Source organism: Hydra viridissima, unplaced genomic scaffold (genome assembly GCF_058129835.1).
Source record: "Hydra viridissima isolate aposymbiotic clone 2 unplaced genomic scaffold, HvirCarnegie_v1 scaffold_5, whole genome shotgun sequence".
Taxonomy (NCBI): domain Eukaryota; kingdom Metazoa; phylum Cnidaria; class Hydrozoa; order Anthoathecata; family Hydridae; genus Hydra; species Hydra viridissima.
This window is the reverse complement of record NW_028324304.1, coordinates 12,242,163-12,257,911: the sequence shown is the minus strand read 5'-3', so window position 1 is coordinate 12,257,911 and position 15,749 is coordinate 12,242,163. Positions and strand designations below refer to the sequence as shown.

Genomic DNA, 15,749 nt, shown 5'->3' with positions numbered 1-15,749 from the left:
CTATGCATTATTCTTTAGCAGATGTATTTTCTAATGGGATTTTTTATAATTCATTTGATAATGCAAAACCTTATAAAAAGTTAATCAAATTTACAATTATCTTGCAAAATGCGGCCAGATAATTCATGTTTTCGTTTTTCATTTTTCATATATTTTTTCATCTGTCATAAAAAGCACATAGCCCATTTGTTTTAGTCAATTAAAAATTAGTTTATATATAGCTGGTAAATCACACCATGCTAATAGTAAATACCTAGTAATTCTTGCGGTTTGCCATTAATTGGCTTTGCTAAATTCTTTAAAACTGTGACAAATTATTTTTTTCTTTGTTGTATTTACATTGATTTTATGTATAAGTTATTTATCCTTAACTGTATATATTTCTGTTGTTAAACATAAAAATAGAAAATTCTATAATATTCATAAACTGGAAGTCTACAGTAATGTAGTAGACGGAGTAGTTCCCTGGACATGAAACAATTGTCCTCTAGCTAGCTACAAAACTAGTTGATATTTTGTATTATTTATTATATCTCTAGTTATACATATACTAAAGTAGTTAAGTAAATTATGTCAATTTCTATATTACCATCAGCTTTACTTCTTAAAATATTAAGAATGTCTAGCTATATAAAACTAAGCTTAAAACTTGGTTCTATTGCTGTTATCTTGAATAACTAAAAGGAAGTTGATGTGACTGGTTAGACGAGACCAAAAACTTTCGACAAATCCGACAGACTTTAATATAATTTAATTTCTATAGTTTAAAACAAAAGATTTTTAACAATGTGCAACGAGCATGGTTCGCAAAAAAAAAAACAATAGGTTGCACGTCCATCTCTTATAGGTCCATGGACGAACTAAGTGTTTTCTGTGGTTCTCCTGCGCTTCTTCATCGCGGCTATAATAATGGCACAAAAGTGTGTGGTTAGAGTTGCCCTTGACTTAATGTTCAGCTCTCTGAAACGCGTTGAAATCCCACAACCAAAAAATGACGAGGAAACCACGGCAACAAATGAAAAACAAGCGTGCAGGCTGGAGCCTGAACAAAGAAACCTTTAAAATGGGGCGAAAAACTCAGTTTTGCTCAGCAATAGAAAGGTTGTGACAATTTCGGTTTCACCAAAAGGAACTTTGCGTTGAGAAACTTTGCTGTAAAAATATTTACAGGTAATTGTTGCAAATTCAACACTTTTATAAAAAACAGGTCTCTCCATGATTTACAATTGAATTAGCTATACTTTGGCCCTGAACAACTGGAAAACACGCGTGCAATCTAGAAGTTCCGGCTTTAAAGTATAATGCTTCTAAGTGAGATGCCCAGTATTTGAAAACATTCAGTAAGTTTTTTTTATTACAAGTGCAACAACTATTCTACATCGTTTTTACTTGTTTTTTTTGCTAACAGGATGGCGTCGTTTTTATTATCGCTTTCCCTGTTTATCTCGGTAATTTTGTTGTCTGTGTCTGCTCGAGACTGGAGACAAGGTGACGGTGGCCTTGCTCGATGGGATTTTAACTGCAACTTCAACGGCAGAGATATTGGCGTCAAACCAAGTACAGGTGAGCGATGCGGAGGAGTTTGCTTTGCCAACCCTCGATGTACTCACTTCACACATTCGGGAGGATTGTGCTACATGAAAAGATACACTGGTAGCGACTTTCGCGAGCAATATGCCCACGGTCAAGTATGCGGTTTTATAATCAACCGCAGTGGTCAACCCTTGCGAAGAAAATGACGGAGCAGATATTTGTTAGGTGCAGTTGACGAATGTAAAACATTAGTAATTGCTTCTTTGTTTATAGTTAACGGTAAAAAATGTCTTTGAAAATGCTATTTATTGTAGTTATTTTAACAATAAACAACATCGTAAAATGTTGTTAAAAGCTCAGTCGTCAAGTGTCGGGCAAAACACCTCTCAAACGTTTGTAAACCAACTCTGGTATTATTTAACCACGTGTTAAGACTAACTGATGAACTGGCTCTAAAAACTGTCGGTAAAGGGAGACTATAAATACCTAACTAATATAAAACGGATGTTTCTTCCGAGGCAAGCATCACTGTAGTAATTTGAGATAAGGGTGTAGGTGAATTTCTGCCTCTTTTCGTAGGTTATAAGGGAACTAAAATGTGGTTCAACTTGGGAGTATAGGAGATCCGAAAAGACACTTTAGCACTCCGAGTGGATGATTTGATTGTTTTACCTCCATTTTTTTTTTTACTTCCACCAAGAAAAAAGTAAAAGGCTTTTTATTGATCAAAGAAAGGAGAAGAAGAGTAAAATATGGAAACTCGTAAAGTTGATAAGTTAAGGATAAAAGGGAGATGCATAACGAGGTTTTAAATCGAGAACGATTGACATGCGGTTTTGCTGTTCAATAACTTTATGATTTCTGAAATTCTTTTTGGTTTTCAATCTCGTTTGCAGTTCACGGTTCACTGCTCTTGGACACTTAACAACCTAACTAGTGCGGAACGCGTTATGCGAAGTAAAGAATATTGTATTTATAATAAGTTATTTTCTTAGTTAAGGTGTTTTTTTTTTGCGATTTCTCCCATAGTGTTTATCGCAATATACTGAGGGTGTTGGCAAAACGTGCATATTTGCGACCAGCGTATCAAAATTTCTTAAGATCAGTAATTTAGTTTACTTTTATTAAAGGGGACTAAATTGGATACCTGTGTTTTTAACTAAATAAAACCACTTAACAAAGTAACAACGTTTTACAAATGTTTTGTGAATTTTCATTTTTTTTACTCTTTATTAATCGGTTTTTCTTTTGCTGATTGAAATATTTTTTCTGCATCATCGACTATTTTAAATACATAAATTTTATCGACCTCATGATCATGCCACAAAAATGCTTTTAAAAATATTTTAGAATCATCACCAATTCTTCATTAGAATTTATACTTCTATCTTCTTTGAACGAAAAAACAAATACTTAAGAATTTTATTTGCTGATTTGAACTTTAAAATAGAAAACTTTTATATTAAAAAACTCTTCAATTTTTTTCACCTCCCGCGTAAAATAAACTCGAACTCAATTTTTTATTACAACCTTATTTATTATACGTAAGACGTATTTTTTACTTCATTAAAAATTTTACTTAAAACCTTTCTTTTAATATTTACATTTTTCATTTACTAATTTTCTCGTTTTATTTTATTTTTCATTTAATACTTGTTAAAATAAGATGTATTTTTTGTTAACTTTATTTTATTTTATGTAAATATTGAAGTTAAAATAAATTTTAAAATTTAGCTAATAAAATATCTAAATTTTTTTTTTTTTAACATTAGGTATCCATATTTTTAAATTATGAAATGGAGATAAAAGTAGAGAATCTGCTGACATAAGTACGTTATTAAAATTTTACGTCTACAATGTTAAAAACTGAAATTTTACTGTTGTTGATTAAAAGTAATTAAAGTACCAGATTCAAAAAAAGTTGTGAAAAAAACGTTTTATTTATGAAAACCTTTTAATTGCAATTTTACAGCAGAGTTACCAGAATGGCAACTTCGTGGCTAAATCTGGCCATCCGCAAAAAATATTCGACCTCTTCATAATTTCAACTTTATTTTAGCTTTCTACAAGTTTTAATAAAGAGTTAAAAAAGAAAACTCCGGTCAAGTTTTTCCATCTTATCATAGTTAATGCAAGTTGTAAAAGTTAATCAATATGTCCTCCTTCCTACGTCATTTACACTAATTAGCAAATGAGGAAGTGATGGAAATTCTGATCACAGCACTCATAAATGGGATTAATTGCTACTAATGAATTTCTGTATGCATTTTATTTGTTCCGTTAAGATTGAGTGACGGCCATAAAATTCTATTGCCAACCAATTGAGTTTATTTTTAAAAAAAAAAAAAATGAAGAAACAACAAATAAAGAAACTACAACAGAAACGAACAAAGTTTTAAAAGAATCATCTCAACATATTCCAACTCCTGTAAGAGTCGGTAAATCATTAAGAGCATAAGGTCATGTTTTACAAAAAATTGTAAAACACGACCTTATGCTCTCAATGATAGATGGAAAAGTATGCAATTCTTTAACAGACGCACGTCATCAACAAAAATGCACCATATGTTGACAGGCACTTCATCAATGAAAATGTAACATGTGTCTGTCACACGTTATCAATATGTGATGCGACTAAGAAACGATGAACAGCAGATTATAAGACTTAGTTGTTAAAAAAGAACAAAACAGTTTTGACTTGTCTACTTTCCATGGATTCGTTTTTTTTGAATACTTGTTACACATTTGCTATCGTTTGAGCGTAGAAAAGTAGCAAGCTTTCTAGCTGATGGATAGATGATAAATCTTTACCATCTTAGTAAACAATATCTTCAACAAAAAAACTCTATTATAGAAAATTCGACTTAATTTCCATGAGTGAAGTTCAATTTTGCGCGTCAAGTTCAATTATGCTAAATAGCTTAACGTCTCAACTTAAAATTTTTTTTCAGGTTGTATTAATTTTTCTTTTTTTACAACCCCAAAGAAGGACAAAGGTGGTTTAGCTATTTGGTTTTTAATTAAATGTCATTAAAAAGACTTTTTGAGGGGTGAAATTTATGATTAGACCAAGGGTCGATGTTATTAAACATTTTACGGCCAAAACGGATTCCGAAGGTAAATTGGAGGGGCAAAAAGTCACTTAAAAAGTTGGAATTGTCGATATTTATAAAACAAGAATGATTTAGTTTTAACGTTCTTAATTCACAAATATTGTACAATTCCGACTTTTTAACTGTTTCAGCCGTAAAATGTTTTATAAAATCGACCCCAAGACTATTAATTTCATCCCTCAAAAAAGTTATTAGGATAATTTCAACCTCTAAATTGACTACTTACTGACTTTTTAAATAAATTGACAAATCAGTCCAACAAATTAGTTGACAAAACAAACTCAGACTGGTTGAATATAGAAAAGAAGCAAGTTAGAAGTGATGAAGATAAATCTACTTTGCAATAACGCTCACAAGAAGTTAAGCAAAAATCTAAAAACCACGTGGATTTTTACTGTAGACAATCAAAAACCTCGTTTTGGGAATAAAAATGGTGGGAACAAAACTCGCACGTTCTTTATGACGTTTTAGTGAGGACCATAAGTATGTTACTCTCATTAAAAATTTTAGAATTATATTTTAAACGCTATCCTTCGTTTAAGATATTATTTTTATCCAATTCTAATAAATTTGTCCTGAAACCAAAAATCTCTATCAATTTCAGTATCCGTGATACTATGTCTGTACACAAAGTTCTTACCGAATACCGATGTTCGGAAGTTACTAACACACATTCTTCCTATCGGACAACTCTAGGGAAAAATTTTTAAAAGCCGGCAATTAAATTTACGTCAACTTAGTGAGCACTAAACCATTGAAAATTTCACAAATATAAATTTGCTTAATATGCTTTTGGTAACATTCGATCCTGTCATCAACTCATACAGAGAAGTGCTAAGTAAGAGAACTGGAGAATTACCGTTGGAAGTTCCGAACTAAATTTTCCCGTCTTTAATGCCAATTTTACTTCCGACCTTATGGTTGGAAGAGAAATTCTTTATAAGAATTATTATTTAGGATCCGATTCGTCGGAGTGTGAGCATGACAGCGATTTATCTGATGAGTTGTTGAGTATATATTTTTTAATTTTGCATTACCCCTAAATTATAGTTAAGCACATGCATATGATTTAAAATATTTCCTTTTAACGGAAAATTTTGTTACTTGTTTTAAATTGAATAATTCCATTTTTATTCCGTTTTAGTACAAAAATTCCCCAAAGCTTTAAAATAATTAAAAAATGACTAATCAGTAAAACACTGAAATAATATTGATCCATAACAATTAAATATCGTAGAAGAAATGTTTTTGTCCAATTCGCTTGTTGTAGGTGATTCACTGTGCGAATTTATTTTAATTCGTCAATTAAGAATATAATTTGATGAGATTTTAAGATGAACCTCAGTTTTTCTGACTAATTTTTAAGATTGCTTGCATCATTATAAATAAATTTTATATTATAAATCATTCTTTTACTTTTAAGATTTTTTTTTACAAAAATCAGTTCTTGTTTTACTTAAAACAGTAACTTAGTTGTCTCAAAACTTTTGGATATTTTTACACAATGAAACGAACGTAAAAAAGGAGCAAAAAACTTTAAACACTAAATATGAACATTTACTACTTCAAAATAAAAATAAAATGAATTATATAAATATTGTCTTAAATAACAGGGAAATCGTTTCGCGTACCTAACGAAAACAATCAACGATCAGTTAAAACGTAATATTATTTCGCAACAGGAATTTGCATACAAATTTTAGCTTTAAAGTTTAGAACAGTATTTAAAGTCAACCGAAAACCTCAGTAAAACATCAAACTTGATGCTATTGTAAGAATCGTTTTTGATTTTTCCCAAAATTTAAGTACATTTTAAAAAAATATTGGTAGAATATTTTCTTACTACACTGTACTTTATGAACACTCAAAAAAACTGACACCTTTTTCTATGAAAATATCCGAAAAAAGCCCTTCTTGCTTTACAATAATCGCTTTTTCTTTATTTAATGTCAACAATGTATAAAATTTCAATGCAGCTTGCTTTCGATTGCAGTTTTTAACCAGCTCTTTAAAATTAACACTCAAATTCCTCTTCATACACTTCCCTAATAATTGGATAGTTTGCTGTGAACGTTTGGTCCAGCGCTTCGTGAGTTGTTCGTCTTGCTTTTCCTCCGTATCACTTTCGTTTTCAAAATCTTTGGTTATATTGTCTTCATCAAGTGTTTTAAAAGGTTCTTCTACGAACGGAGGAGGAACTTGAAGTAAATCGTCAGTTACCTCTTCATCTGTTACCTCTCTGTTTATTTGTTGAACAAAACTTTCTTCTTCCTCGTTAAGTGTTTTTTCAACTTCGGTTACATCATTTACATTTGGCAATTCCTCAACTGTTTCAGACTGACGAAGAACTTCAGTAGGTTCTTCAAGTTGAACTTCGTCTTCTTGCGATGAAGGCAGAATGAGATCTTCTGGAACTTTTGATGTTAAATTGTTAGTGTAAAGTTTAAGTAGATTATTGGAAAATTTAAAGAACGTAGGTTGGTTATACAATGTTTTCACAGAGCTATCGAACAAAGCCATCCTTAATATAGAATTACCACAAAAATGCAAATTTAAAAATTTTATCAAAAAAAAAAAAAAAAAAAGAGGAACTAATAAAATTTTCAGTTAACAAACGGAAAAAAACAAAAATAATTACCTTATTCTAGTTGGTGGGGCAACAGTGGCTTTTTTTACCAAATCTTCATAATTGTTTAATTGGGCTTTCATTTTTGCATTATCAATTATTTTTGCATCATCTATAACAAGTTTTCGCTTTCGTTTACGACGCTTATCCTTACCAAGCACCGTTTCCTCTATGGGATCTAATGCTAAAGCTTCACTGTCACGTGTGAACATTGTGCTCTCCACACCAGTAGGAAGTTCTTTTTTTTTTAAAAAAAAAAAAAAAAAAAACATTTGAAAGAATTAAAAAACACATTCCGAAGTTTTCATTTGTAAATGATTTTACCAGAATGAAATAATTCCTGAATATAAAAAAACCATAGACCTTAAATCTAAAGCACATTAGAATAGGATGTACAAATGGATTTGCACTACTGACACTCATATTTAAAAATTAATTTTCAAGATTTCTTTTTTTGTATTAAAAAATAAAAAATAGTTTGAAATTTCTAAGTAAAGCAGATTTAACAATACTTTCAATGACCAAATAAAAGCAAAGTTTTTCCTGAAGGAAAAAACCATGCCTAGGGTCAAATCACTTATCTATGACCAAACATTATTCTCCCTAAAAATCATTTATGCACACTACATTTGAAACATCTTCTTATAATGATTTAATTGATTCTTAGGAAAATTATTTAAAAAAGAAAACACCTGATTTTGAAAAATTTTGAATAAAAAAACCAAAGACAGACAATTTGTTGTGCACTGCAAAGATAACAATACAACTACACTAGCAATAATTTTGTTGTCCTTTTATTGCAAATTCAACAATTTTTTGTTATTGCATACCCAACAACTGAAAAATTGATGTAAAACTTAAAATGATGTAAAAAATTGATGTAAAACTTAAAATGATGTAAAAAATTGATGTAAAACTTAAAATGATGTATATTTCTATTTTCAGCAATTGATTGTTTTGTGATGTAGTAACTACTTGTGCTTAAGACTGCGCTCATCATAAACTTTAACTTCAAAAGCATTCAAACATTTTTATTATACAAATATAGATTTATTTTATAAACTTTTATAAACATATAAAAATGACTATAGTTAAAGTCAAATAATATTTATTACCCATTGGTTGATCCTGCAGATTAAGATCATCTTCATCTGGATTAACAAATGCAGCACCAATATTTTCAACAACATCAGCTGTATGATCCATAGATTTCTTGTTATTTGTAATTGTAATGTCAATTGAATCTAATGTAGCATGTTTATCCAAATCATCAAGGCCTGTTATTTGACCTTCCTCTAAACCTGTCATATTGTCTCCATGCATTCCAAAACCCTCAAGGAAATCTAACCCTTCTCCAGCACCAAACCCCCCATCATCTATCATCATTGGTTCATCCAAATCAAGATCTAAACAAAAATAATTTTGACATCAAAAAATTTCCCTAAAAATTTCTGCAACTAAACTATTAGGAGAAAACAAGAAGAGAACTCCACCTCTAATGCTTTTACTTGTTGATAATGAGCTTTTGTTTGCAAGTGAAAATTCATCTACTTTAGAAAAATCAGCCTGAAAGTCAATAGATTGATTGATAGTGTCCTCATCCCTCATCACTTCTCTATCAGTTGTCTCACCAAATGGAGTGTCTCCAAAGAAATTATCATCAGAAAGAAAACGCCTGAAATAATTTTAAAAAGACACATCAAACCAAACACAAGAGCATTAAATTAATTTTTTGTAAGAAATAAAAATTATAACTAAAAAAATGATAATTTAAAAAAATGATATTTAAAAATTATAAAAGTAATTCACTTTAATAAAACAGATTAAAGCAAATCATTTCTATTAAACAGCCTAAAATAAATAGATAATTTGAAAGAGGTTTAAAACTTTTTGGCTAAAAATTGTATTTTAGAAACAAATTGGGTAAATTTCAATCCTAATAATGAAGTTAAAATGTTAGAAAAGATAAATTACTTAAAAATGATATTGACTATGTGCAAAATAAGGTTTACTAATAAAAACTAAAACAATAAAATGTTCAGGAATGATAAAAGCAGGAGATATTCTAAAACATAATCTCAGACAAAAATATGTTTTAAATACTTTGAGAAATATTTTTGATTACATGTAATGAACGAAGTTTATTTATTTCATAAAATGTTTTAAAGTACCAATAATATTTCTTTTGTGGGATATTATGGCAATAAATTAAGTATAAACAACTTACTTTGTGTTAACTAAATCTTCTTTCATTGTAATATCTTCCACTCTACATTGATTTTTTTTCAAATTAAGAGTATAGTCAAATTTCCTGTAAACAAAAAACACTATGCACCAAGAGCATATTTAGAAAAATAGCTGTAAAAATAAACTTTTTTAGTACATAATTAGTTATCATTTAACAAAATGTGTGCAGAAATAAACTTTCTTCTTTAAAAAGTTCTGCCACTACCACTCTACTTTTTCATTACAATAAAAAGCTGTAGAAAGGTAAAGGGGATTTCAAGTTAAAGCCTTCTATTGTAAAAATTATTAATTTATCATTTAGGCATGCATAAACTATCTTTTCTTAATTTCTTTATTTATTATTTGGCTTTTGCTGTTAAAAAACTCACTTTTTTTAAATGGCAGAAATCACTAATTCTTAAAAAATATAAAAAGCAAAGGGTATTGTAATTGAACAAGTTCTTCCAACTGCATGTTGCAAGAAAAACATATCAATATTCAAATGATTGTTAAGACACTTTAGCAAAGGCTTTAGAAAAAGAAAAATGCAGCAAATTTCTTAAATACAGTGGAGAAAATAGAATTAGCCTCATCATGTGCTGATCCAATATTTTGTAAATCTGTAAACAAGTTTGTGCGGTACATCTTTTGTATCCACACACATATAATTATTGTTACAAACAACAACTTTTTAGATTATAATATAGCATAATTAAATTGCGGTACATTTGATAAAACCATAAAAAGTATAATACTTGATAATTGCAGCAACAAATAGAACTAGCCTCATCAATAATTATTTTCAGTTTACTTGTATATTTTGATCTGGTGATACGCATTTGTGAGTTAGTTTTTTATTATTATTTGTAAGTTAAACAAAGACTGTGAAATCAGTGCTCATAAAGTTTTTAACATTTGGTTTTTAATACCTTAATTTGAAATGGGACGTGGTAAGCATTTAACGAATGAAGAATTAGCAGTAATCAAAGCATACAAAGATACAGGCTTATCTAATCAGGAAATTGCAAAGAAAATTAAAAGATCTCCAAAAGTGGTTAATAATTACTTCAAGATTGACGTTAATTATGGAGCTTATAAGGGAAGCGGTGGCAAAGGTAAAATTGATAATCCTACTAAACGAGTTATTGTACATCATGCTGCTGCTCAGCACATGACTGCATCTCAAACTCGTGCTGATTTACAATTACCTGCATCTGTTCAATGTGTGAGACAAAAAAAAAACATGAAGATCCAAACACAGTTTGGAAAAAGTATAAACCAAAACCAAAACTTACTGCTCGTCATGAAGAAGTTAGATTACAATTTGCAAAAGAACACATGTCTTGGCAAGAAGAGTGGCATCAAGTTCTCTTTAGTGATGAAAAAAGTTCAATCTAGATGGTCCTGATGGCTATCAATATTACTGCCACAATCTTCGAAAAGAGAAAGAAACTCAGATGAGTTGTAACTTTGGGGGTGGAAATTTTATGATATGGGGGGCTTTTTCCTTTGCTAGATAACTTCCACTGGCATCGATTTCAACAAATATGAATTCACAGGACTACATTGACTTATTAGAAATAAGTTTATTTGAACATGGTGAGGAATTGATGGGTGAAAATTTCACTTTCCAACAAGATAATGCTACTATCCATAATTCAAAGCTTACAAAAGCTTAGTTTAGAGAAAAAAATATTCATGTAATGGAATGGCCCGCATGTAGTCCAGATCTTAACCCAATTGAAAATCTATGGGGAATACTTTATAGAAAGATTTATGAATATGGTAAGCAATTTGAATACACCATGGAGCTGAAAACTCGTATCAGAGAAGCTTGGAATAAAATATCTATAGAAACTATCCAAAATCTTGTGACTAGTATGTCAAATCGCATATTTGAAGTCATCAAAAATTCAGGAAGCAATACTAAATATTAAATGAGCGTAAAAACAAAATATTTTCTTTTTTTTTTTGTATATAACGTTAATGAGGCTAATTCAATTTTCTCCACAAACTGAATACTCTTAATTCTTTTTCTATTTGTAATTAATTAAACATACCAATTTATAAACTTTTTAGTTGTAGTAGAAGATGATAAGAAATAAAGTAGATTTAATAATTGTTTCACTGTGATTTTTGTTAAATTAGAACAAAAAATAAAGGTGAGGCTAATTCTATTTTCTCCGCTGTAAATGCAGCACCATTTTATTTACTTGAAAAATATGAAACTTTAAGCTAATGGAAAATAATGGTTTAGTAGAAGCTAAAAGAATTTGCACATGCCAAAAAATTCTTTATTCTGGTATTTTTCTAAATATTAAATAGTGTTGTTATTGTCTTTGACTAAATCGACTAAAAGTCAACTAGTTGAAAGTCAAAATTAAATGACTTTGTAAAATCAAATAGTTGATTTAATCAACTATGGGTTTCTTACTAATCGACTAAATGTCTATTTACTTGGGTAATCATCCTGACATCCTTATTTCTATTTTTCACTTGATTTAATTTTATCAACCTTTAACATTGTTATGATGTTGATCAATTAGTAAAGAAATATCTTTATTAGTGGTTTATCTTGCAAAGATAAATTATTTATAAAAATTGAGCCATGCGTTAGAACATCATTCAAAGTGGTTTTTTTAATTCAACTAAAATATCTGAACATTGAACTTAATTTGCTGAATCACATAAACTTAACTCTTAGCTTACTGTATGTAGCACCACTTCATTAATGTTTTCTTTTTCTCGTTTTAGTGACCAGTTGCTGCTTTTTAAAGCAAAGTGTTAAGTAATGTCTTATGGTACTCAGTTAAGGATGAGAAAAAGTTTTATAAATCTGCCACCCCAAAAAAAGTTTAGCTGCTCTATCTACGCCACTGTTTTTTATTAATTTTTGTTTGTTTATTTTTTGCTTTATTTGTTGTAAAAAATGATATAAAATACCCAGTTGTATTTTTTTTTCTTTACTTTGTGATTTTAATTTCCCTTTTTTGTTTGTTTATTTGATTTTAATTCATCTAAGAGATTTGATGAATTAAAATTGAACAAAGAAAATGCTCTTGATATAACAACTTCATGTGTTATTATAACAGTATTACATACCACCTAGTTTTTTTGTTTACTCTCTTAAAGTTCTATTTGTTTTATACATGTAAAAAATAAATTGTCAAGCAACATTAACTCAAACAATTTGACTAAATTGACTTTTAGTCAATTTTAAAAAAGTATTAGTCGCTTTTGGTCAACTTTGAAAAATACATTAATCGATTTAGTCAACAGTCTGATAATTTCAAAGTCGTAACACACTAATATTAAACTTCATTTCTACTTAGAACATTTTAAAAACCCTTTTAGATATTTACAGGATTGTCTGTACTTAAATGTTGTATATTCCAGCGTATAATTAAGATAATTATATCCAAATAAAACTGTTTTCTTTTTTTGAGAATACTATGAATTATTTCAACACAATGTGGTACAATTAGTTTGTAAAAATTGTGAACCTTCTGTAAAGAAAGCTTTTTCATAATTGGCTGAAGAAAAATACTGTCTTCATTGTTATTAAAACCTTTTTTTTTTTGTACAAACTTTGAAAATTTGTATGAGCATACTCCTCTTTTTTCCTGTAAATGAATAATAATGCTGTCATGGTTTAAAGTTTTTATCAGGTCATTTTCATTGTAGAGAAGCACCAACTTATTTGGTGTTTCAACATTTCTAATAATTTTGTCAAAACTACTAGAAGGTTCTAGCAAAATTTTAATCTTAAGCAGAAGGCCAATTTTTCCCTCTCAATAAGTTTTTTTTTTTTTAATTTGAAAAATTAGATTTAGCTCCACTTGAACATATGCTCTTTATCTAATAATCAGTAATTCTTCATTAGTAAAAAATATAAAATCCTTTGATATCTACTTGGGATAGATAAATTTTGTTAAACAACTTCTATAATTCTTAAATAGTCCATTACTATTGAATTTTATCAAGTTTAAACTAACGACATCATATGATTTTTACAAACCACTACAAAGTCTGTCCCTACTGTTTTTTTTATTTGTGTAAATCCAAACTTGGAAAACACAAGTTGTGGCTTCAAAAGAATAAATTTTTTGTCCAATAAAAAATAAATCCTACTATGTTATCAAGATAACTATTTAACTTGTTTAAAGTTTTTTAATGCTATAAGAAACACATAAATACACAAAAAATTTTTAGACAAGATGTCCAACAAAACAAACATTAGTGGGAAAAATTTATTATTCAGAAAAATATGTTTAAATAACACTTACCCTAAGCTATCCATCATAGCATCCCACTCTTGAAACTCAGGAAGGGTTATTGCAGAAACAGCTGCCTTTTGATTATCTAATGGCAAATCAACAGCTTCTGGACGAAATGACATTTTGATTTTTATGAGTGCTTCTGTGCAATCTGCGAGCAAATACTTTGTTTTACGGGAGTATATTCTTACTACACCTAACAGTAAGTGACTAGAAGTACGTAAGGCAATTCTCTGTTCTGGAGAAATAATATTTGCAACTGTTGACTGAATATCTGTTTCAAATACATGAGCTTTACTTAATTTTTTTTCCCAATGAGCAGCCAACCATACTTTTGCCAACTTACCCTTTTTAGCTAATGCAAAGTGAGCATAAAACATTTTGTTAGGGAACAGTGAAGATATGTAGAAATATTTTTTTATGCATATACATATGTAGGTAAACCTAAAAACAATAAAACTGGTAGATACTATTAGGTTATAAGTATGTTATGTATGCATAAAGTTATGTGCACATATAAACACATACATACATACATACATACATACATACATACATACATACATACATACATACATACATACATACATACATACATACATACATACATACATACATACATACATACATACATACATACATACAAGTGTGTGTGTGTTTGTTTGTGTGTGTGTGTGTGTGTGTGTGTGTGTGTGTGTGTGTGTGTGTGTGTGTGTGTGTGTGTGTGTATGTATGTATGTATGTATGTATGTATGTATGTATGTGTGTGTGTGTATGTGTGTTTGTGTGTGTGTTTGTGTGTGCGTGTGTTTGTGTGTGTGTGCTTTGGTTTATCAGTCTGGTATTATTTTAAGTACAAATGGGAAAAAATTTTTCTCCTTCAACTTAATTTCGGATTTAAAAATTTCTGCAATATGCTTTATAAATATATCTGAAAATAATTTAAAGCAAAGCAGCTATCATATGTTGGCATATAAAATAGATATATAAAGTAAATACAGACTTTCAAATACATGTTTTTTGTTGTTTGCTTCAGTGGCGGGCAACTATCCCATATCTTTTGGAATGAGTCACGTGATTGTTGTTTGATAGATGCAACATTGAACATCCTTATTTTCGTTACCACCGCATAAGTCTTTTGAAACATGAGAAATTTGTAAAATGATAAAAATGTTCCAAAATAAAGGTTATTTTATGCTTTTTTTTTTTTTTTGCGCAGCATGAACCTTTATTTAATTTCAGTGTAGGTTAAATATAAAGTTTGAGATTTTATAATAAGAATAGTGTATAGGTTTTTTAGGTATGAATTGGGTATGTAATATCTCAGGGCAGTAGGGCATGTAGCACAGTTCTATTAATGGATTCTTTAAAAATAAATTTAACGAATAAAAATATTTGGGGTAAAACTACTTTTTGTGTATCAAAACGGTGAATTAAAATTTTTTGTTTAAGGGATCTGGAAGGAAATACACAAAAATTTTTCTTCCTATCAATTTGTGTTTAACCACATCAAGTTTTTAAATCAAAGCAGAAAACAAAACATAACACTGTACAACAACGAAAAAAAAACGAAAATGCCATTGACACTATCTTATGTATTTTGATTTGGAGATTACGAAAATGATGTCCGTTTTGTTGTGTGACCCACCAATTTTGCGTAAATTCACATTTTCAAATTTTCGATTTTCACTATGAAAATTTTCAATGTGATTTTTAATATATTTACTAGCAGTTGTTTATGATTTATTTATTAGCATTTCTTTATCATATACCTAATTGCACTTGTTTAACCTTGTATTAAGCTAAATGTAAGTCTGTTTTATTTTAGATAAACTACAGTTAGCCAAGTAATATATAGATATAATACAGTGTATATTGAAACAAGAAATGCCCTGAACTTGTAAAATTCAAGCCGACAACTTTTGCTACATTTGTGGCGAACTGACTTTAAAGAGATGCAGACGAAGATTGATA

General features: G+C 29.3%; 1 protein-coding gene across 1 annotated transcript; it reads right to left on the bottom strand.

Moving 5' to 3' along the window:
- Positions 1–6,299: 6,299 nt before the first annotated feature.
- On the bottom strand, positions 6,300–14,254 carry LOC145189005 (double-strand-break repair protein rad21 homolog). The gene is made up of 6 exons (XM_090088145.1): positions 13,785–14,254; positions 9,500–9,583; positions 8,766–8,947; positions 8,388–8,678; positions 7,285–7,510; positions 6,300–7,167 (listed from the first exon to the last, which is right to left on the bottom strand). The coding sequence occupies exons 1-6, from the start codon at positions 14,153–14,155 to the stop codon at positions 6,501–6,503; spliced, it is 1,821 nt and encodes a 606-aa protein (XP_089944271.1). The 5' UTR covers positions 14,156–14,254; the 3' UTR covers positions 6,300–6,500.
- Between the last annotated feature and the right edge of the window lie 1,495 nt (positions 14,255–15,749).

Excerpts from the sequence above, each read along its gene's own strand:
- LOC145189005 (XM_090088145.1), bottom strand. The coding sequence starts at position 14,155 with ATGTTTTATGCTCACTTTGCATTAGCTAAAAAGGGTAAGTTGGCAAAA. Across the intron at positions 8,679-8,765 it reads AACAAGTAAAAGCATTAGAG|ATCTTGATTTGGATGAACCA; the intron begins GTGGAGTTCTCT and ends ATTTTTGTTTAG. Across the intron at positions 7,511-8,387 it reads TCTGCAGGATCAACCAATGG|AACTTCCTACTGGTGTGGAG; the intron begins GTAATAAATATT and ends TAAAAAAAAAAG.